The sequence below is a fragment of the Hyaena hyaena genome, unplaced genomic scaffold (genome assembly GCF_003009895.1).
Source record: "Hyaena hyaena isolate Hyena2069 unplaced genomic scaffold, ASM300989v1 scaffold_227, whole genome shotgun sequence".
Lineage (NCBI taxonomy): Eukaryota > Metazoa > Chordata > Mammalia > Carnivora > Hyaenidae > Hyaena > Hyaena hyaena.
The window spans coordinates 14,766-37,169 of record NW_024080859.1 but is presented as its reverse complement, the minus strand read 5'-3'; the positions used below and the strand labels follow the sequence as shown (position 1 = coordinate 37,169).

Genomic DNA, 22,404 nt, shown 5'->3' with positions numbered 1-22,404 from the left:
TGCTTCCTCTTCTATTTTTTGGAGGAGGTAGATAAGAATTGGTGTTATGGCTGAACCTTGAACAGCATGGATTTGACCTGCACAGGTGTATACATGGATTTTTTCGATAAATACAGTGTGGGATTGTAAATGTATTTTCTCCTCCTTATGATTGTCCTTATGCATCTTTTTCTCTAGCTCCCTTTATTGTAAGAATATAGTATATAATACACATACAAAATAGAAAATAAGGGGCACCTGGGTGGCTCAGTAGGTTAAGCGCCCAACGTTGGCTCAGGTCATGACCTCGCGGTTGATGAGTTTGAGCCCCACATTAGGTTCTCTGCTGACAGTTCAGAGCCTGGAGCCTGTTTCAGATCGTGGGTCTCCCTCTCTCTCTGCCCCTCCTCCACTTGTGCTCTGTCTCTCTCTGTCTCAAAAATAAACAAAAAAAAATTAGAAAACAATACATGTAACCTACAAAATAGTTTTATTCAACTGCTTATGTTATAAGTAAGGCTTCTGGGCAACAGTAGGCCACTAGTGGTTACATTTGTGAGGATTCAAAAGTTATACGCTGGGGCCGCCTGGGTGGCTCAGTGGGTTAAGCGTCTGAGTCTCAGTTTTGGCTCAGGTCATGATCTTGCCTTCCATGAGTTTGAGCCCCTCATTGGGCTCCATGCTGACAGTGCAGAGCCTGCTTGGGATTCTCTCTCTCCATCTCTCTCTGTCCCTCCCCAGCTCACTCTCTCTGTCTCTCTAGAAATGAATAAACTTAAATTTTTTTTTTAATTAAAAAAATTTTTAAAAAGTGATATGCTGAATTTTGACTGCACAGGGAGGTCAATTCCCTTAAGTCCCATTCGATCAAGGGTGATTATTCAATGAATGATTGGGAGAATTCACCAGGGAAGCCCTCTCTAGTCTTGTGTTTTTCTTTGTTGGAAGTTTCTTGATTACTGATTCTCTTTATTATAGGTCTGTTGAGATTTTCTATTTCTTCTTAAGTCAGTTTAGGTGATGTGTGTGTTTCTAGGAATTTGTTTCATCTAGGTTATCTAATTTGGTGGCGTATAATTTTTTTATAGCATTCTCTTATTATCTTTTTTCTTTTTTACAAGCTTCTTTATTTTGAGAAAGAGTGCAAGAAGGGGAGGGGCATAGAGAGAGGGAGAGAGAAAGAATCCCAAGTAGGCTCCCCACTGTCAGTACAGAGCCCGGTGCAAGGATTGAACTCATGAACCATGAGATCATGACCTGAGCCAAAGTCTGACACTTAACCAACTAAACCACCCAGGTGCCCTTCTTTTTTATTTCTGTGAGTCAGTAGTAATGTCTCCGCTTTTATTTATGATTTTTACGATTTGCGTTTTCCCTCTTTTTCCTTTGTCAATCCAGTTAAAACTGTGTTGATTTTGTTGATATTTTCAAAGATGCAACTTTTGGTTTCATTGATTCCATTGATTCCATTTTCTCTATTCACTATTTATCTTTGCTCTAACCTTTATTACTTCCTTCTTCACACCAGCTGCGATTTAAATTTACTTTTCTTTTTCTACTTCCTCAAGGTGTAAAGTTAGGTTATTCATTTGAGATCTTTTTCCTTTTCCAATGTAGGCATTTATAGCTGTAAACTTCACATGTGCACTGCCTTCGCTGCATCCCATGACTTTTAGTATGCTGTGCTTTGTTTTCATTTGTTTCCAGATATTTCCCAACTTCCTTTGTGATTTCTTTGACCCATGGTTTCTTTAGAATTGTGTGTTTTAATAGCTACATATTTGCAAACATTCCAGTTTTCCTTCTGTGATTAATTTCTAGCTTCTTTCCATTGTAGTTGAAGACACTTGCACGACTTCAATTTTTAAAATCTTTTAAGACTTTTTCCCACTAGCATACGGCCTACACTGGAGGATACTGCATGTACATGTGATAGCAATGTGTACTCTGCTGTTCTTTCATGGAATTTTCTATAGATGTCTCCTCAGTCTACTTGGTTTACAGTGCTGTTCAACTCTCTATGTCCTTAATCTTCTGTCTAGATGTTTTAGACGTTATTAAAAGTGGAGTATTGGGGGCGCCTGGGTGGCTTAGTCGGTTAAGCGTCCGACTTTCGCTTAGGTCTTGATCTCGCGGTTCGTGGGTTCGAGCCCCGTGTCGGGCTCTGTGCTGACTGCCAGCTCGGAGCCTGGAGCCTGTTTCGGATTCTGTGTCTCCCTCTCTCTCTGACCCTCCTCTGCTCACGCTGTCTCTCTCTCTCTCTCTCCTAGAAATAAATAAAACATTAAAAAAAAAAGTGGAGTATTGAAGTCTCCCATTGCTTTTGTAGAACTATTTGCTTTTCCTTTTGATTCTGTCAATGTTTGCTTCTTATAACTTGGAGCTCTCTTGTTGGATGCATATGTGTTTAGATATGGCTTTGAATTACTGTCTAGTGTCCTTTTATTTCAGTTTTAACATTTTATTAATTTTTTATCTATTTCTAGGAGAGAGAGAGAGAGAGAGAGCGTGATCAGGGGAGGGTCAGAGAGAGAGGGAGTCACAGACTGAAACAGGCTCCAGGCTCTGAGCTGGCAGTCAGCACAGAGCCCGACACGGGGCTCGAACCCACGAACTGCGAGATCATGACCTAAGCGAAAGTCGGGCGCTCAACCGACTAAGCCACCCAGGTGCCCCTCAGTTTTAACATTTTAAAAAATGTTTATTTATTTTTGAGAAAGAGAGAGAGTGCGAGTGGGGGCGTGGCAGACGGGGGTTACAGAGGATCCGAAGCAGGTTCTGTGCTGACAGCAGAGAGCCTGATGCAGGGCTCGAACTCATGAACCGTGAGATCATGACCTGAGCCAAAGACAGACACTGAATCACCCAGGTGCCCTGCTGGCTATAGAATTCTTGATCAGGCTGTCAATCTTACTGAGGACAGCATGTACATGATGAGTAGCTTTTACTCGGTACTTTCAAATTTTGCTCTTTCTCTTTGGGTTTCAACAGCTTCATTATAATGTGTCAATGTGGGCTTCTTAGATGTGTAGATTTATATCTGCCATCAAATTTGGAAAGTTTTGGCCCATTGTTTCTTTAAGTATTCTTTCTACCCTTTACTCTCTCTACACACACACTCTCCCCCTTCTGGGCTTCCTCTAATGCTCTGTTGATTCTCTTCATGGTGCCCATGGGTCTTTCAAACCGTTCACTCTTGTTCTCTTTTCTTTCTGCTCTGCAGACTTGATACAGTCAATTATCCTGTCTTCAGGTTTGTTGATTCTTTCTTCTGCTCATTCAAATCTTCTGTTAAAACCTCTTGAATTTTTCATTTCGGTTATTGTCCTTTTCAGATCCAGAGCTTCTGTTTGGTTTCTTTTCATAATGTCTATCTCTTTATTGATAATCTTAGTTTGTCCATACACAACTTCCCTGACTTCCTTTACTTCTCTTTCCATGTTTTCCCTTAGGTCTTCGAGCATGTTTAAGATAGTTGCTTTATAGTTATTTTCTAGTAAGTCAGATGTTTGGGCTTCCTTAGAGGTGACTTCATTTTTGTCAATTTATTCTGTTCCTTCGAGGGCCACCTGGCTGGTTTAGTTTGTGGAGCATGTGACTCTTGGTCTTGGGGTTGTGAGTTCAATCCCCACATTGGGTGCAGAGATTACTTAAAAGTAAAATTTAAAGGGACACCTGGGTGGCTCAGTCATTTACACATCTGACTCTTGGTTTTGGCTCAAGTCATGATCTCGTGGTTTGTGAGTTTGAACCCCGCATCAGGCTCCGTGCTGACAGTGTGGAGTAGAGCCTGCTTGGGGTTCTCTCTCTCCCTCTCTCTCTGCCCCTCCCAAACACCTTTCTCTCTTTCTCAAAATAAATAAGTGAACTTTAAAACATGAAATAGGGGCACCTGGGTGGCACAGTCGGTTGAGCGTCCAACTTTGGCTCAGGTCATGATCTCACAGTTTGTGGGTTTGAGCCCCTGCATCAGGCTCTGTACTGACAGCTCAGAGCCTGGAGCCTGCTTTGGATTCTGTGTGTGTGTGTCTCTCTCTCTGTCCCTCCCCTGCTCATGCTCTGTCTCTCTCTGTCTCTCAAAAAATAAAATAAAATGTTAAACATGAAATAAAATAAAATTTAAAAAAATAATTTATTCTACTCCTTTGAGTAGGCCATAGTTTTATGTTTCCTTTTATGCCTTATGATTTTTTTGTTGAAAACTAGGCATTTTAACATTATAATGTGGTAAATGTGGAAATCAGATTCTCCTCCCCCTGAGGGCTTGCTATTTTTGTTTTTGTCTTTAAATTGTTGAAGGCTATCTTATTTCATTTGTTTAGGCACTTTTCCAAAGTATATTGTGCGAGGACTGTATTCTTTGTTGTGTGCGGTCCTGAGTTCTCTGTTCTTTTAGCTCAAGCTCAGTTAATATCTTGACAGAGATTTCTTCAAATGCCAGGAGCTAAAAATAGAAAACCCCAAACCAACCAACCAAACGAACAAACGAATGACAAAAGAATACACCTGTCCTAGTATTTGCAGATGGGCTCTGTGCTGGGGCATTCCTTCAACATTAAGCCAGTTTTGTATGGAGTCTGAGGATCAGCCTGAGATGAAAGTTTAGGATCTCTCAGTCAGGTCTTTTCTGAGCGTAAGGCTAGACCTGGGCCATACCCATAGTTTTCCAAATCCCCTCCCTATGAAAGGAGGCTCTGAAATGTCCTAATTTCCCGAAGAATCTCCCCTCCCCCCACACAACTTTTCCTCCTAGCATTTAGATGATTGATAACCTGTTTTCACCTTAATCTTTTACCCTAGGTGCTTGCAGTTTGTTGGTTCATCTTGCAGTGTTTTGGAGCAATGCCTGCCACTTTTCTGGCCTGAGCTCTGAGTTAGGCAATTCAGAGATGAGCATTCTGTGTGCATCCTTCAAGAAGCCCTGAGTTGGTTAGAACAGACCTACAAAATAATTTGTGAATAACATCTGCTCTGCCTCCTCCAGAGTTAGAAACCAGGGTCCAGAACTGATAACACAGGTTGTCTCTGCTAAGCCATCACTGAGGAGCTGAGGAGGGGATGGGGCGACAGCAAGCCAAAGTACCATAAAGCCTTTCTACCATTTTCAAATTATCTCTTTTTTTCTTCAACATTTGCTTAGTTGCTGCAAACCTTTGATGGGTTTCAAGAGTTCTGACAGTCAATTCTGATAGTTTCTGTTTGTTTGATGTTCCTGTGGGGTTGGGATTGGTTAGAGCTGTCCAGTCCACCATTTTGCTGATAGGTTTTTGTTTTTTGTTTTTTTGTTTTTAGGATTTTATTTTATTGAGGGGCGCCTGGGTGGCTCAGTCGGCTGAGTGTCGGACTTCACCTCAGGTTATGATCTTGTGTTCGTGGGTTCGAGCCCTGCATTGAGCTCTGTGCTGATAGCTTAGAGCCTGGAGCCTGCTTTGGATTCTGTTTCTCCCTCTCTCTCTGCCCCTTCCTAGCTCATACTCTGTCTCTCTCTCAAAAAAAAAAAAAAGATTTTATTTATTGTTTTATTTGAGGGGAGGGTGGGTAGAGAGAGGGAGACAGAGAATCCCACGCAAGCTCCGTGCCATCAGTGCAGAGCCCAGTGTGGGTCTTGAACTCACAAATCTTGAGATTATGACTTGAGCCAAAATTCTAGAGTTGGATGCTCAACTGACTGAGTCACCCAGGCACTCCCTAAAGATTTTATTTTTAAGTAATCTCTATACCCCCTTGGGGTTTGAGCCTATACCCCCAAGATCAAGAGTCACACATTCCACTGACTGAGCCACACAGGTGCCCCTTGCTGATAAAGTTTTAAATATACCACCCCTTAAAACTATACATAATATTATAAAAATAGGCGTGGGGATGATCAAATCCCAGTTTTAGACAGAGACTTCCCTGAGATTGGAGAGGAGGGCATAATGGATGGATGATGGGGGGTGTGAAAGGGGTTCAACTCTTTGGGGAATGTTTCTTTCTTTAGCTGGTAGTGAGTAGGTGGGTGTTTGTTATTTTTTGACTGGTGCTATTGTGTATACCTGAAATATTTCGTAAGAAAAAATTAAACTGACAAGAGAAGGTTTGGCAGTTTCTCAACAAGTTCAAAATAAACTTATCACATGACCCAGCAATTCCTCTCCTTGGTTTAGACACAAGGGACCTGAAACAGGCGTTCAAACAAAACTTGTACACGCATGTTTACAGCAGCACCACTCACAGTTGCCAAAATATAAATATTATGGTTCCACTCAGATGAAATGTCCAGAACAGACAAAATTACAGGGACAGAAAGTAGATGGGTGGTGGGCAGGGGCAGGGGTGGCAGGGAGTGGCTGCTAATGGGGACGGGGTTTCCTTTTGGGGTGATGAAAAAGTTCCGGAACTAGATAGTGATGATGGTCACACAACACTGTGAATGAACTAAACCCACTGAATTGCACATTTAAAAAAATTTTTTTTTAATGTTTTATATTCATTTCTGGAGAGAGCGAAAGAGACAGTGTGAGCAGGGGAGGGTCAGAGAGAGAAGGAGTCACAGACTCTGAAACAGGCTCCAGGCTCTGAGCTAGCTGTCAGCACAGAGCCCGACGCGGGGCTCGAACCCACGAACTGTGGGATCATGACCTGAGCCGAAGTCGAACGCTCAACTGACTGAGTCACCCAGGCGCCCCCTGAATTGCACATTTTAAAATGGTTATGTTTATGTTATGCATCATTTACCCAATAAAAAATTTTGTTTAAATAATAAAACTGACTTTGCTCAAGAAATTGCCCTTGCCATCGATCGGGTACTTTTGGGGGGTGAATCTATGTACTCACAGATTCGTAATCGTACCTTGATCCCGAAAAGCTGCACATGAACCTCTCCAGGTGAGGGAAATTGCCCTTGACAAGAAGAAAGAATCCAGGACATGAGAGCTTGCCCGCCCAGGTTACGGAGATGGGGAGAAGCCACGCCAGGATTTCAAACAGGCTCATCTGCTGTGAGCGGCCTCCCCCGCCTGGGTCTGTTTCAAGTGCCTCAGCCGGGCTGTCACCTCCGGGTTGTCTGTGTGAGAGTCTCTAACCTCAGGGCCTTTGAACAGGCTGTGTCCCCAGCTGGGAGTTTTTTCTTCACTCTCATCATACCTAGAGTCCTCTTTTGCCACTTGAAAGGAGGCCCTGGCACGTGACAGATGCTGAAACAGTATTTGTGGAATGAATGAGTAGTTGGGTTTCTTTAAAGCACCTCTTGGGGCGCCTGAGTGGCTCAGTCGGTTAAGCGTCCTACTTTGGCTCAGGTCATGATCTCACGGTTCGTGGGTTCGAGCCCTGCATCGGGCTCTGTGCTGACAGCTGGGAGCCTGGAGCCTGCTTCAGAGTCTGTGTCTCTCTCTCTCTCTGCCCCTCCCTCGCTCACGCTCTCTGTTTCTCTCTCAAAAATAAACATTAAAGCACCTCTCATGTGAGCACTGTCAAATGGCAAAAACAATACAATTTAGCAATGAGTTTGACGCCCCTTCTTCAAGGGCAAACAATCCACGAATCCACGGGAGGATACATGCCTCATGAGCGTCCTGAGGAATGTGGGTTTTACAGAGCTTTAGAAGAAGTGACTCGAGGGGCGCCTGGGTGGCTTAGTCGGTTAAGCGTCCGACTTTCACTTAGGTCATGATCTTGCGGTTTGTGGGTTCGAGCCCCGCGTCGGGCTCTGTGCTGACTACCAGCTCAGAGCCTGGAGCCTGTTTCAGAGTCTGTAACTCCCTCTCTCTCTGACCCTCCCCTGCTCACGCTGTCTCTCTCTCTCTCTCTCTCCTAGAAATAAATAAAAAAATTAAAAAAAAAAAAAGAAGTGACTCGAAGACAGGACATGGCTGACGAGGAGGCCAGGGACCTCCTTACAAGGCTAGTGGGTCCTATTTTCCAGGCAAGGGGAGGTAGCTAAGCAGAACTGAAAGACTGTGATTGATGTATGTTAGGTTTCCTGTAAGTACAGGCTGATTTAGATTTATTTATTTACTTATTTAATGTTTATTTGTTTGTTTTGAGATACACACACACACACACACACACACACACGCAGCATGAGTGGAGGAGGGGCAGAGAGAGGAGAGAGAGAATCCTAGGCAGGCTCCGCATTGTCAGCGCAGAGCCCCATACGGGGCTCAAACTCACGAAACTGTGAGATCACGACCTGAGCCGCCATCAAGAGTCCGACGCTTAACTGACTGAGCCCCCCAGGCATCCTAGGCTGATTTAGGTTTAGATTTGTGATGTGGGCAGGGCCACTGGGGTGATTTTTGTTTTGTGAGTCCAGGTATACAAATTACCCTCATCAGAAGCAAGGAGAAAGACCTGTGGATCCTCATGGCTGTGGCCTGTCCAGGGCTCAGGACATCAGAGAAGGAGTCTGGCACAGAGAGGCCGAGCCACCTGCCCAAGATCACACAGCCAGGAACTGGCAAAACCTGGATTTGAACTTGAGTCTCCCTTTTCTGAGCATGGTTATGTCCCATAAGGGCCCAAATACCGCAAGCCCAATATATACCCCAGAGTGCCTGCGCATCATTCCCATCTGAAGGGGCTGGAAGCCGCCCCTCCAGAAAATGCCTCAATGGCATTAGGATTATTATGAGCAACTGCAGCTATGGGAGAAGTTCTGAAAATAGAGTGGAAGCGACCCTTTTGTAAGGAAAATTTACATTTATAAAGGGGGGGGTCTCCATTTGGAAGGGTGTTCCTTCTCTGAATCAGGAAGAGAAGGCTGGCTGCCAATCACGAGAGCATCTCACCAATGGAGAAGCGCATAACTAGCCTCAAGCCCCAATATCTTTATTTCGTCTTTAATTGGAGGTAGGATTGAAGGCGGTATGGACCGCCTCAAGGAGTTTACTGGTCTCCTGGGTCTCTGTTATGTATACTTGAGGTACATGTGCTAAACTGCTGTCCTCGTGTTAATCTTTTATTACAGGGGGTCTCAGCCAAGAACTCAGAAGGGTGGGGAGCAATTCTTCCTCCTCCAACTGGCATCTCAGGCTCAGCCTGTGCACGGCCATATCCCTTCGTGTCAGGGGCTCTGAGGGAGGCGGCTGGTAAGAGGCCCCACTCCCGGCCCCGCTGGCTGCCAGCCATGCGGCCTTGGCAAAGCCCACCTCTCTGGCCTCAGTGTGTCATTTGTGAAATGGAGATCACATGTCCGAACTCACCGGCTTTTATAAAGATTGCGTCTTAACCACCTGACCCATGATAGGGGCTCAGAAATACCCCCCTAGGTATTTATTTCTTTGCTCCACACTCTGCCGCAGAAGTAAGCGTTCCCCCCAACCCAAGGGTTAGGGTGGCCCTCAGGGGCTTTCCCGGACCACGGACCTCACCTGATCTGATAGCTATCCCTCAGTTCCTGCGAATGTGACCTTATTTGGATAAAGGGTCTTTGCAGATGTGGTTAAGTTAAAGATCTGGAATGAGATCATTCTGGATTTACAGTGGGCCTTAACTATACAGGTGTCCTTAGAGGGGGAAGACAGAGAAGAGAAGGCCACGTAAAGATAGAAGCAGAGACCGGAGCGAGGCAGCCACAAGCCAAGGAGGAGGGGGAGGAATTCTCTCTGCCCTTCAAGGCCCCTCTAGCTGGGCTAAGAATTAAATTGACATGAGACAGATTAACAGGAGAAAATGAAATTGAATAGCACACGTGCGTACGGGGACTCCACCCAGACACGGGAATTCCAAAGACACGGAGGAACAATGCCTGCATGAGCTCAGAAGAGGGGTCTGAGGCACAAAAGGGAGAGAGACCCTTAGCAGGAAGGTCAGAGGAGGTGTTTATGAAACAAACGCTGCCTTATTATGCAGCTAAGTCTCTAAGGTAAAGAGGAATTTCTGGTAAGAGCTCCCTTCCTAGAAGAAGCAGATGGTTGAGGGGGGAGGTACAGAGCTTTTCCCGAAATCTGCTGGCTTTTGAGAGCTTTTAACTCAAAATAGTGTTCATGCTAAAGTGGCTCATCTTGGGACTGCCTGCTCTTGGCCCCTGCGCAAGGAACATCTGGGGTCACCAAAACGTGGAAGAGGCCAGGAAGGGTCTTCCCCTAAAGCCTTCAGCAGGAGTGCGGCCCTGCGGATCCTCGAATTCAAACTTCTGGCCTGCAGGAGTGGGAGAGAATCACTTTCTGTTGTTTTAAGCCTCCCCGTTTGTGGCCCTTTATCACAGCAGCCTAGGAAACTAGCATAATAATAGTGGAACTTGGTCCTTGAGAAGGTGTTGGTCTTGGGGGGGGGCATGGGGCCAGAACCAGACACCCCAGTCTTCGGGTGGGGGGGGCCTGGATGGTGCCAGAGGGGGGCCTCTCAGCCTCAGGGAAACTGGGGAGAGAATAGGGAGTGCTTAGTGGGAGACAGGACATCAAAGCCGGGGTTGAACAGATAAACAGGAGTTTGTCAGGAGGAGACAGTCTTCCCAAGCGAACTTGCCCGGGCATATCTGAACCCAACTCTGGCTGAAGTGGAGACACACTGCCGCCCAACCACCTCTACTCATAATGGTCATTAGGTCCAAAATATTGGGATTATAGCTCAAATCAAGGCTCATCTACTCCGTGCTACCCTTTAAGGGGATAATAGTGGGAAAGCGACGTTTGGAAGAGATTAGCAGTGCTTCAGAATCCGCTGGACATCTCAAGGGCTGAGCCAGGATTTAAACCCAGGCTGGCTGTGGACCCCTCCCCCCCCACGACACAGGCGCCCGCTGGCCCGGAGGGAAGCTCACGTAATAAGATAGTAATCCTCCCTGTCCTGCAAACTCATAGGAAATTTTAAAATAAACTGCCTTTTTCCTTTTTTCTTTTTTGCCTCTTCCGGACCTCCTGCCGTGACTGTTTGCCTCATGTCATGAGAAACAAATAATAAAAGTGGGTGTGTGTTTTCTTATGTGTTGCGTGTGTTTGATGAGGGTGACTGTGGCCAAAAGTAGGTGGAGGTGAGGGAAGATTCTGGGAGGTTTGGGGCCAAGCCAGGTGGCAGGGTCGGCCTGACCCCTGGCCTTCATGCTGTTTACTTCTACCTTGGATTGGCCCCTGGGGACCCGTGGAAGCTGCCAGTGAGGAAGGCAGGGTCCTGGCCCGCTGAGCTCATGGATGGCCGGCTGCCCACCGCCCGCCCCACCGCCCCTCCCAGCTTGGCCATGGGGCTGACTATGAGGTCATCAGCTAGCGATGTGGCAAAGGGGAGCCAGACTGGCCTGGGTGCCAGCATTCCAGAGTTTGGTGAACTGGAAATACCATAGGGCTAATGTTCCACTTCCCTGCCCCTGGGCACCCCCCCACCCCAGGTCCTCAGTGGTGCTGTGTGCCCTTGGGAAGTTCCAGGAGTAAATAAACTAATTACTGGCTCTTCTTGTAAAGTGATAGAGCCCATTCATGGGCCAGCAGCTCTGCTCCCTCCTGGGTATGTGCAGCGGAGTACTATACAGCCAGGAAAGAGTGGACCACAGCGGCACCTGGGTGCCTCAGTCAGTTAAGCGTCCGACTTCGGCTCAGGTCATGATCTCATGGCTCATGGGTTTGAGCCCCGCATTGGGCTCTGTGTGGTCAGCTAAGGGCCTGGAGCCTGCTTCGGATTCTGTGCCTTCCTCTCTCTCTCTGCCCCTCCCCAACTCATGCTCTGTCTCTCTCTGTCTCTCAAAAATAAATAAACATAAAAATTTTTTTTTAAAAAAGTGAACCACAGGATAGATAAAGAACAAGTGACTCAGAGGTGGTGTTGGGTGAAAGCTGGCAGACAGAAGAGAGGATGCACTGGTTAGTTCTGTTAGGTCAAGTTGGAAAACAGGCAAACTCATCCACTGTAACAGAAAGTGGACATCGCTATTATCCAGGAATAGGGAAAGTGATGGGGGGGGGGGCCAGGGCATTCCTGGGGCTGGGAATGTTCTGGAACCTCACCTGGGAAGTCATCCCGCAGGCCTACCGTATGTGAAGTGTCATCAAGATGAATAATACGATCACTTCTTTTTTATGTTAGTCGTATCTCAATAAAAGTTTAAAAATAAAAATATTTCCCCAAGCCGTGGGCAATATTCTGGCCACTCCACAGAAAGTTAAACACAGAATAAGGATAGGACCCAGCAATTCTACTTCTGGGCGTCGCCCCACAAGAACTGAAAACGGGCCCTCAAGGGGCGCCTGGATCTTTTAAGCATCTGACTCTTGGTTTCAGCTCAGGTCATGATCTCACGGTTCGTGGGTTCGAGCCTCGTGTAGGGTTCTGTACTGTCAGTGAGGAGCCAGCTTGGGATTCTCTCTCTCTCCTCCTCTCTCTGCCCCTCCCTGCTTGTGTGTGTGCTCTCTCTCTCTCTCAAAGTAAATACATAAACTTAAAAAAAACAACAACAGGTCCTTAAACCTTCCTACATGAGTGTTCACAGCAGCCCTAGTCAAAAACTGCCAAAAGGTGAAAACAATCCCAAGGACCATGAATGGATGAGTCGGTGCAGAAAACGTGGTCCATCCGCACAGTAGACTATCACTCAGCCATAGAAAGGAACGAAGTCCCGACACACTACGCAGTGGATGAACCTCGTGCCGAGCGAGAGAACCAACCAGAAGCCACCTGCTGTATGATTTCACAGATACATGCGACACCGTCACTTATAATAAGAAATATGTGTTTGGTCTTTGACCCTTGGAATTCCTGTGATGAGGGCTATACACATGTCTTTTTTTTTTTTTTTTTAAGTAGGCTCCATGCCCAATATGGGGCTTGAACTCATGACCCTGAGTGTCAGAGTCACATGCTTTAGTGACTGAGCCACCCGGGTGCCCCAAAGCTAGATTTTTAATCTTTATTTATTTATTTTTGAGAGAGAGAGAGAGAGAGAGCGAGCGAGCGAGAGAGAGAGAGAGAGTGAGAGCGCCGTGCGGGGCAGAGAGAGAGGGGGAGAGAGAGAATCCTAAGCAGGCTCCTCGAGGGGCACGCAGAGCCCAACACGAGGCTCGATCTCACGAATCACGAGATCGTGAGCTGAACTGAACTTAACCAACTGAGTCACCCAGGCACCCGGACCCTGATTTTCTTATTCTTAGAAAGCGAGTGGGTCTGAATGGAAAGAGGCAGGTCCAGCCTCCCAATCTGCTGCCATGAGGCTGAAGTGACGGGGGCAGGAGCAGGCTTACGCACCTCCTGCTGGCCTGGGGACATCACTCAGGACACTTGGGGTGATGTTGGGGACCCTCCCAACGCCGGGCGGTAATCCAAAGGCACAGAAGCTGAGGCTCGGGGGAGCCTCGGTGTCCCCAGTGGATGCGTGCTGGGGGCGGGGCGAGGCCTGACCCTGCGGCTCCAGTGGGGACATGCTGTGTGGTCGCCAGCAAGCCCTTGAACCTCGTGTCCGCACACACACCGGCCCTCCAGTTCCCTGCCCCCTCCACTCTGGACTGGGCCCCAGAGTCACTTCATCTCTCTCTGAGTCTTCAAAGGGCCTCCAGTCTGGGGCAGACAGGGCCAAGGTCAGCTACTCCCAGTGTTGTGAGGTCAGGTCTGCGCTGAAGCAAAGGGTGGGGGTGGGGAGCACCCAGCCGAGCCTGGAAAGGTAATGGTAGACAAGGCTTCCTGGAGGAGGGGCTTTTTGAATAAGGTTTTGAAGAACGAGTAGGAGTTCCCCCTAAGGAAGTGTGACTGCAGACACTCCGTTAATCACATACCTCCTATGTGTCTGGTCCTGTCCTTTTGAACTTTCAAATGAAGCCCCATTTGAACTTCTCCCCAGTGAAAGTCTCAGTTCTTGTTTTCCAGATGAAGAAACAGAGGTAGGATGAAGAGGAGTGACTTGCCTAAGGTTGTACTTGCTGGCTTTCTGGCCCTTTCTCCTCGGCTTCCTTTGGTTGTTGACATCTGGAGCCTTTGACCCTAATCAGGAAGGGAGAGAGAAAATCCCATGAGGGAGAAGGCCTCCTCTTCAGCTCTCGCTATGGAATTTAGCACATAGTAGGTGACTAGTAAGTCTTTTTTGACAAAAGCCTTCTTTCCGCCAGCCCGCCAGGCCGAGGTGAGGTTGCCATGTTATGGAGGAGGATTAGAGGCTCGCCGTGGTGCCCCGGCTTCATCAGGAGCACGTCCCTGGAGCCAGGCCCAGCTGTGACCTCGTGAGTGTTTAGTCTGTGCACGGGGGGGCGGGGGGTGCAGGAGACACTGGGCAGGCCAGGGTGGCTAAGGTCGAACTATAAAGTTTGATACCGCAAGTGTCAGTCCCAGGTCAGAGAGGGCACAGCCCTGCCCAGGGCTGGAACCATCACCCTCACGCTACCACCTGATACCGCTGCCCCGCGGGGGCCACCACCGGGGCAGGCCTGTCCCCGGTCAGGGAGCACCTCCCGGACTTCCGAGGACCCTCTGGGACGCGATCTGGTCTGGATGTCCCCAGACTCCGGAAGCTGCAGAAACCCTTCAAAGACACCCCAGCCGCACTGCCGTTGAACAAGAACTTGAAAGACCCAAACGCCGACCAGATCCTAAAGTGTGAGCGAAACCTCAGCGGCCCCTTGGGCAGTCCCCACACCTAACCAGTTGTTCCGTGTCACAGAGACCCCTGCTGCACCTCCGTTGCTCCCGATACGCGAACCTGGCAGGGACAGCCCTTCTCCCCTCGGGACCGAAGAGGGGGCCAGCAGCCTCATCTGCGTGGCCAGACAGGGTGGGGCTCGGCCAGCACGGGGTTAGCATAACCCTGCCCTGATCACAGATGGAGAAACTGAGGCCCAGAGGGGCCAGCAACTCTCCTGAAAGCACACAGCACTTGCAGAACCCAGAGGTGGGTGCTGGGAGGTCATGGTTCTTGACCTTGGTGGGGGGGGGGGTGAGAGAGATACGTGCAGGGGTGAGGGCAGGGTAGGCAGAATCTGCTTAGGTTGGTTCCAGATTTGAGGCAATCGAGGGCCAAACACGGTTTGCCAGTAGAAGGTGCCCTCAAGAACTGGGCTCCGTATGATCCTCTGGGAAGAAGGTGGGGGGAGGTGCCAGCCTCCAGAGAGTGCTCTGAACCCTCCCTGGCCTCGCCTGGGCTGTGCCTCTTCCGAGTAAACCCGTGCCCTCTCTGAACCTAGGAACTAGGTTGAGGGCCTAGAATATCAGGCCCACTCGGCAGTTGTTCCCAGGAGCCAGACCGGCTTGGGGGGTGGTGTGTCTGAGGATCCTAAGGGTCCAAGGGATCTCGAAGCCGGGCACCCTGTGTAGCCTGGTGCCCTTCACTTCTCAGACATGGAAACCAAGAACCGGAGAATTGAAAACAGTGTAGCTGGTTGTAGCCCCAGGCACTTCAGTAAAATGGTTTCGACTTCCAGAGAAGGCAGAACCTGCGTTTGGCTCTTAGTGCCCCTAATTACCAGGTCTAGATTAATTCCTGCAAGTATTTACTAAGCACTCACTGTACGCCAAACATGGTGGTAACCGGGCAGACAGAAATCCCTGCTGAGATTCTAGTAGGGGAGATGGAACACTACACAGCGAAATAAAACAGGGCAGTGCCTATTTTAGGCAGGCTAGAGGAATATGTAGCCCGGCATGCTGAGATTCAGGGGAATAGTGTGCCTAGAGGAGGAAGCAGCTTGTGCAAAGGCCCTGAGGTGGGATCCGGCTCGGCGTGTGGGAAGAAATGGGCACCTCACACCCAGCACGTAGGAGGCCCACAGGTTACCAGTTTCTCTCTCCACAGGTACCCTCCAGCCTAGCATCCCTTCTGCCCATGAGAAATCCTGCTTTTTCCGGGTCCTGCTCCCTCTGCCAAGGCCACTAGGAGTCTTACAGTCCCTAAAGCACCACGTGGGCCTGGGGGTCAGCTCCCTGTCACCCCGGAGGTGGCATCCAGGCCCCTGGAACACCAGAGCCACCACCAGAAAGACTGGCTATAAACCATTTGGGATACGCCTCATAGCTTAACCACAACGTTGCCACTTTGCCTCGAAGCCCACACACGTCCGAGTGGCAGCACCTGTGAGGCAGGCATTTGCTAACGTCCACATCTTGAAACTTAATTCCTAACAGATCCGGAGTGCACATTCCGACAGACCTTGTCCCCTGACTTACTCCCTGCCTATGAGTCCTCCTTACAACCCTGGGAGGGGGTGAGGGGGTGCCATTACCACCTTTTACGGACAGGGAAACCGAAGCTGAGGGGCGAGGGCTCACAGATCACGAGGGACTCCAGCCCAGCCTTTAGCTGTTCTTCCTTCCCCTCAATCCATTTCTCCTCCTCCGTCTCCTCATCAAACCCACCCTCAGTTGCCCAGGGACCCACGGAAGTGCCTGCCTCCCCAGTACACATGGGGCACAGAGAAAGGGGATGATATGAGAGAGAAGTAACCCCAGGCTGAGGGGGACGGGGGGCTGGCTCCCCACTGCTTGGGTTAGTGTCATCCAAAGGTTCAAAGGGGTGGGGTCTGGGGCAAGTGGCTTTTGTGGCTGACACACTTTGTCCCGAGGCCATCCCAGAGGAAGTCAGCTTGGAATTGGGCTCCCTGCTCCCAAGGCGTGCAATATTCCAAGGCGTGCAATATCCCCAGGCGATACAGGAGGCCTCATCTGGTTTCGGGGAGCAGAGTTGGCTTTCTGCCTGCCCTGGGGGTACCTGGCATGTTTCTGGGGCTCCCTTAACATCTCAGGTTTCTCTCTCGGCCTAAATCTCTCTTTAGGACAAACCTTTCCTGCTGAAAAGTGACTGCATCTTCTGTCCCCAAAGGAGGGCTTGGGCCCTGCACCCTCTGGTTGCCCTCTCCCTGGCGCCCAGACTTCCTATGAGTGTCTTGTCTGAAGCCCCTGTGCGTGGGAGCCCCACGGTCTGCTGGACTTTGTCCAAACTTGACACCCCGGAAAGCAAGTAAAGCAGCTGAAATACGGGGGCACCTGGGTGGCTCAGTCAGTTGAGCATCCGACTTCAGCTCAGGTCATGATCTCAGTTTGTGAGTTTGAGCCCTGTGTCGGGCTCTGTGCTGACAGCTCGGAGCCTGGAGCCTGCTTCGGATTCTGTGTCTTCCTCTCTCTGCCCCGCCTCCACTCGTCTCTGTCTCTCAAAAATAAATAAATGTAAAACAATTAAAAAAAAGAAACAAACCCAGATGAAATATGTGATTTCTCATGTCTTTGTGAGAGGTTAGCCTCCACCAGGGTCGCCCTCTGCCCGGTGGCATCAGTGGGCAGAGGGGGCCCTGATGCACTGGGATTTCTGTCTTCTGTGTGTGACCTGGTGCCCAGTTTGTGTTGGCTGTTAGGAGTTTGCTGAGCTAAGAATGATAAGCTTTCTGTAGCTAACGTTCTCCTTCCTCATAACCCACTGCCTTTGTTCTATGCACAGAGAGTCTGAGTAACTTGCCTATGGTCACACAGCAAAGCGGGTGGCACTGGGATTTGAACCACGATCGTGTTGACCCACAGCACGGGCAAAAATTCCCACTCCCTGGGTGCTCTTCCCACCACCTTTTACAGACGGGGAAACCGAGGCTCTGATAGCTGATGCCCTTTGTCCCACATGTCATGGCCAGGGAGAAGTGGGCCAGAATGTCAACCCGGGGCCAGCTTCTCTGGAGCTGACATATGTCTGGTCTATTGGGACCTGGATCAGGAAAGACTCATGAGGCTTTTAAGTTGGAAACAAACAAACAAACAAAACCCCAAACCAGAAAGCAAACAAACAAACAACAGTCCGAGACAGAGGGGAACTTCAGATTCCTCTCACAGGCTTAGAAACGCCAGGAAAACAGGTGGCCAGCTCGAGGCTGGGCGGTGTGAGGTCTCCAGCGGGGAGCGGGCCCCACCATCTTACTAACCCTCTTGCTTTAGCTCCCTTATCTCTGAAGGGAAACGTGTATGAGCCGTGCCTGCAGCACGGAGTCTGGTGAATATTAGCATCTGACCGTTATTGATCTTGCAGGGATGCCTGCTGGGACAGCGCCCCTTTTGCCCCACCCACCCCAGGTTAGGTCATGCCCTAGGCACTGGTGACCCTTGCTGACCTGCCCCTACCACGCTGGGATTACTCAGCACTCTGGCTCGCCTTTGGCGCCCAGTCTCTGCAGAGGGCATAGCAGTGTGGCCGCGGCTCCATGTCTAGCCCGCTCTGTTTGGAGCACTTACTGTGCGGGCCAAGCCGGTGGGGCAAGGGGCCCATCTTCCCAACAGCCCCTGTCGAGGTGGTAATGACGGGGGGCGGGAGCTGGTCTGTTTACTAAGCACCTGGATGCCCTGGGCCTCACAGGGGGAGACTTGGGACCCACAGCTGGGTGGTAATGCCACTGCAGAGAGGCTGACACTGAGACTGGGGGACCCGAGCCTCGGCTGGGCTCACACAGCCAGCGGGTGCATGCTGGGGTGGCCTTGAGCCTCATGTCCGCACACACGCTGTCACACTTTACACTTCCCATCCATCTGCCTCAACAGCCGCCCGTCTTCTCTGTGGCCACGAAGCAGGCGCAGGGGCCAGTGCCTGGGGCCCGGGGTCCTCAGCGGTGGAGAAGGGTCTGAGGGGAAGGCCTGGGTCTGAGGGGAAGGCCTGCGGCACCCCTTGTCCCTCTACCATCTGGTGGCTGGACCTGACACCGGCCCTCCAATTCCCTGCCCCCTCCACTCTGGACTGGGCCCCAGAGTCGCTTCACCTCTCTCTAAGTCTTCAAAGGGCCTCCAGTCTGGGGCAGACAGAGCCAAGGTCAGTTACTCCCAGTGAAGGAAAGGGTGGGGGTGGGAAGCACCCAGCTGAGCCTGGAGAGGTGGTGGTAGACAAGGCTTCCTGGAGGAGGGGCTTTTTGAATAAGGCTTTGAAGAACGAGTAGGAGTTCCCCCTAAGGAAGCGTGACTGCAGACTCCGTTAATCACATACCTCCTGTGTGTCTGGTCCTGTCCTTTAAGCCCCATTTGAACTTCTCTCCAGTGAAAGTCTCAGTTCTTGTTTTCCAGATGAAGAAACAGAGGTGGAATGAAGTAGGAATGACTTGCCTAAGGTTGTACTTGCTGGCTTTCTGGCCCTTTCTCCTCGGCTTCCTTTGGTTGTTGACATCTGGAGCCTTTGACCCTAATCAGGAAGGGAGAGAGAAAATCCCATGAGGGAGAAGGCCTCCTCTTCAGCTCTTGCTACAGAATTTAGCATATAGAAATGAGTGTGGGGTTTTTTTGTGTGTGTGTTTTTTTGTTTGTTTGTTTGTTTTGCTTTTTAACAAAAGCATTCTCTCCACCAGTCCACCGTGCTGGGAGGAAGTCTCCATTTCACAGAAGAGGATACTGAGGCTCAAAGAGGCTTCTGGGGGGAGGGCATCACCCACTTCCCCAGGAGAACTCCCCAGAAGGGCCTCCCCCCTTAAAAGGAGTCCAAGACCCAGCCAACTGCGGTCCCTGGAGTGTTTACTCTGCACCCAGAGCGGAAGGGACCAGGCAGGCGGGGGCGGACAAAGTCCGGGGATTATAAAGGCCAGTCCGGCCGCGTCCGGTGTCCCAGTTCAGAACTCAGCCAGCACAGGCATGCCTGGGCCAGGACCCGTGCCACCTATGCTGCTGATGCTGCTGGTGGTCCGCTGGCTGCCTTTGGGAGGCGCCCTCTCTCTGGCCCAGGAGCACCTCCCGGCCGTTCGAGGGCCGTCCGACGCTCACTCCGGCACCGATGCCCCCAGATCCGGGGAGTTTCGGAAACTCTACGAACACCTGCAGGCCAGGCTGCGGCTGAACCAAAGCTGGGAACATTCAAACCCCGACCGAGTTGCCTTTGAAGCTCAAATCCGGATACTCACTCCCAAACGTGAGTGAAAGCTGGGAGCCCGTCACCCCCTGTGCAGCCACCGACATCTAACCGGTGCTTCTGAGTTGCAGGGACCCAGACCTGCCACTGAGCCTCAGTTTCCCTATCTGTGAACCAGACAAGAAAAGCTCCCCCCACCCCCACCCCGCCTTCGGGCTGATGGGGGAGGTGGTGGCCAACACAAGGCAAGGTTTGGCCAAAGTGAGATGTTACAGATGGCAGATGGGGAAACTGAGGCCCAGCGATCCTCTTGAAAACTCACAGAGCCTGGAGTTTCCAGAAATAAAATCGAGGGGGCGCGGGGCAGGGAGTGGGGACCCTGTCCTTGGATTTAGGGGTGGGGGAGGGCGCGCAATCTAGGAGAGAGGATGCAGGGGAGGGGACGAGAGAGGAGCGCAGCCCAGGGGTAGGAGGAATCTGCCGGCACTGGTTCCCAGTCTGACGCAATCCCTTGTCAAGGCGCTGCTGAGGTCTCCCGTAGCACGTGCCGTGGGAGGGACGGGATATTTTCTCCTTCTCCTCGGAGGCTCCAGGGGGTAGAGCGGGTGGAAGGAGATCTGGGCTGTGCTCCCTGGGAGGGGTTAGGAGAGGAGCCACAAGCCCGAAGGCAGCGCTATTATCTCATCCTTATCCTACGAGTGCTGTGAGACTCCAGGTACACCTCTTGTCCTCTCTGAGCCTGGTGGCTGAGTCCAGGGCCCTCAAGCCCTAGTCTGGCCCCCTGTCCCCAACACCTGTACCCGCCTAGGGACCTGAGGACTTCCTTCATTTCTCAGACATGACAATCAAGATCCAGAGAGTTGAAAACAGAGTAGCCAGGCACTTAGTAGCCCTTCAATAAAAGGGTTTTGATTTCTAGAGGAGGCAGAACCACTGTTTGGCTCTTAGTCCCTCTAAAAGTCAGATATACATGAATTCCCCGCAAGCATTTATTAAGCACCTACTGTGTACCAGACATGGTGGTGACCAAGCAGAAACCCCTACTGAGATTCTAGTAGGAAAGATGAAATGACACACAGTGACATACAAAGAGGCAGTGCCTGTGTCAGGCAGTCTGGAGGAGTATGCAGTCCGACATGCTGAGATTTAGGGGAATAGTGTGCCCGGAAGAGGAAGCAGCTTGTGCAAAGGCCCTGAGGTAGGATCCAGGGTGGTGTGTGGGAGGAAATGGGCACTTGCACCTGGTGCACACAAGCCTGGGACTGACTGGCTCTCTTCTCTCCCTCAGTGCGACTTGGGCTGGACGGCCACCTGCACCTGCGCATCTCCCGGGCTGACGTGACGGAGGGGCTCCCCGCGTCCTACCGCTTGCATCTGGCGCTGTTCCGGCTGTCCCCGACGGATCCGAGCCCATGGGACGTGACGCGGCCGCTGCAGCGTCAGCTCAGGCTTCGAGGTGCCAGGGCGCGCACACTCCACCTGCGACTGTCGCCTCAGAGGGACCTCTCGCTGGCGGCCCTGCCTCCTGAGAGTCCCCAGCTTGAGGTGCACTGGCGGCCACGCGCGGCCAGAGGGCGCCGCAGCGGGCACGCGCACGCCGAGGACGGCTGCCCCCTGGGGGCAGGGCGCTGCTGCCGCCTGCAAAGCTTGCGCGCGTCGCTCGAGGACCTGGGATGGGCCAGCTGGGTGGTGGCGCCGCGCGAGCTGGACGTGCGCATGTGTGTCGGCGCGTGTCCAAGCCAGTTCCGGTCGGCCAACACGCACGCGCAGATGCAGGCGCGCCTGCACGGCCTGAACCCCGACGCGACGCCGCCGCCGTGCTGCGTGCCCGCCAGCTACGAGCCCGTAGTGCTCATGCACCAAGACAGCGACGGTCGAGTGTCGCTTACGCCCATCGACGACCTCGTGGCCAAGGACTGCCACTGCCTATGAGCGGTCCTAGTCTTTCCCTTACGGCTCGTGCGCAGTGGAAGTGACCTCAGCGGTCCTTGCCTGTCAAATGGGCTTGTGGGTCCTGAGATACCCGATTGCCCACCACTGCTCTCTACCTTATGCGGCGGAGACCGCTGTATTTATAAGTTTGTATTTATTATTAATTTATTGGGGTGATCTGCCTGGGGACTGGAGGGCTGGTCTGACGGTGTGCATTTATTTAAAACTGGGGTAATAAAAAGTTGTCTGACCTGAGCCCCATGGTGTCCAGGATGGAGGTGGTAACCCTGGGAAGAACCTTCCCTTCCGTGGTCTCAGTTCCCACAGGGGACCTGGTATTAGGGCGAATGGAACCATTCAGGGGATGGGTGGTGGGGCGTTCTGGGATGCCAAACAATTGGATGGTGCCCCTTAATGACACCCTTCTCGGGGCGCCTGGGTGGCTCAGTCGGTTGAGCATCCGACTTCGGTTCAGGTCATGATCTCGTGGTCCATGAGTTCGAGCCCCGCGTGGGGCTCTGTGCCGACAGCCCAGAGCCTGGAGCCTGCTTCGGATTCTGTATCTCCCTGCCTCTCTGCCCCTCCCCTTCCAAACATAAACATCAAAACAAAATTTTTTTTAAAAGACACCCTTTTCTCTGTCTCTGTGCTTCTCTATCTCTCGTTCCTCTGTTTCTGAGACCCTTTGGGGTGTCTGTCTCCCTCCATATCTCATCTCTCAGTATTCCTCTTTCTGTGGTGATACGGTCCCATCTCTGTCACCGTCCTGCTGGCTCTCCTTGTCACCTTTCCAAACACGGGCCGCCCCGCCG

At 50.9% G+C, this 22,404-nt stretch overlaps 1 protein-coding gene and 1 long non-coding RNA gene across 2 annotated transcripts; one reads left to right on the top strand and one right to left on the bottom strand.

The window, feature by feature from the left end:
- Positions 1-370: 370 nt before the first annotated feature.
- Positions 371-19,146, bottom strand: LOC120239139. The gene is made up of 3 exons (XR_005530373.1): positions 18,812-19,146; positions 13,653-13,857; positions 371-409 (listed from the first exon to the last, which is right to left on the bottom strand). It is a non-coding gene; the product is annotated as an uncharacterized LOC120239139 (long non-coding RNA).
- A 265-nt stretch (positions 19,147-19,411) lies between these two features.
- GDF15 (growth differentiation factor 15) lies at positions 19,412-21,847 on the top strand. The gene is made up of 2 exons (XM_039243254.1): positions 19,412-19,720; positions 20,949-21,847. The coding sequence occupies exons 1-2, from the start codon at positions 19,447-19,449 to the stop codon at positions 21,590-21,592; spliced, it is 918 nt and encodes a 305-aa protein (XP_039099185.1). The 5' UTR covers positions 19,412-19,446; the 3' UTR covers positions 21,593-21,847.
- Positions 21,848-22,404: the final 557 nt, after the last annotated feature.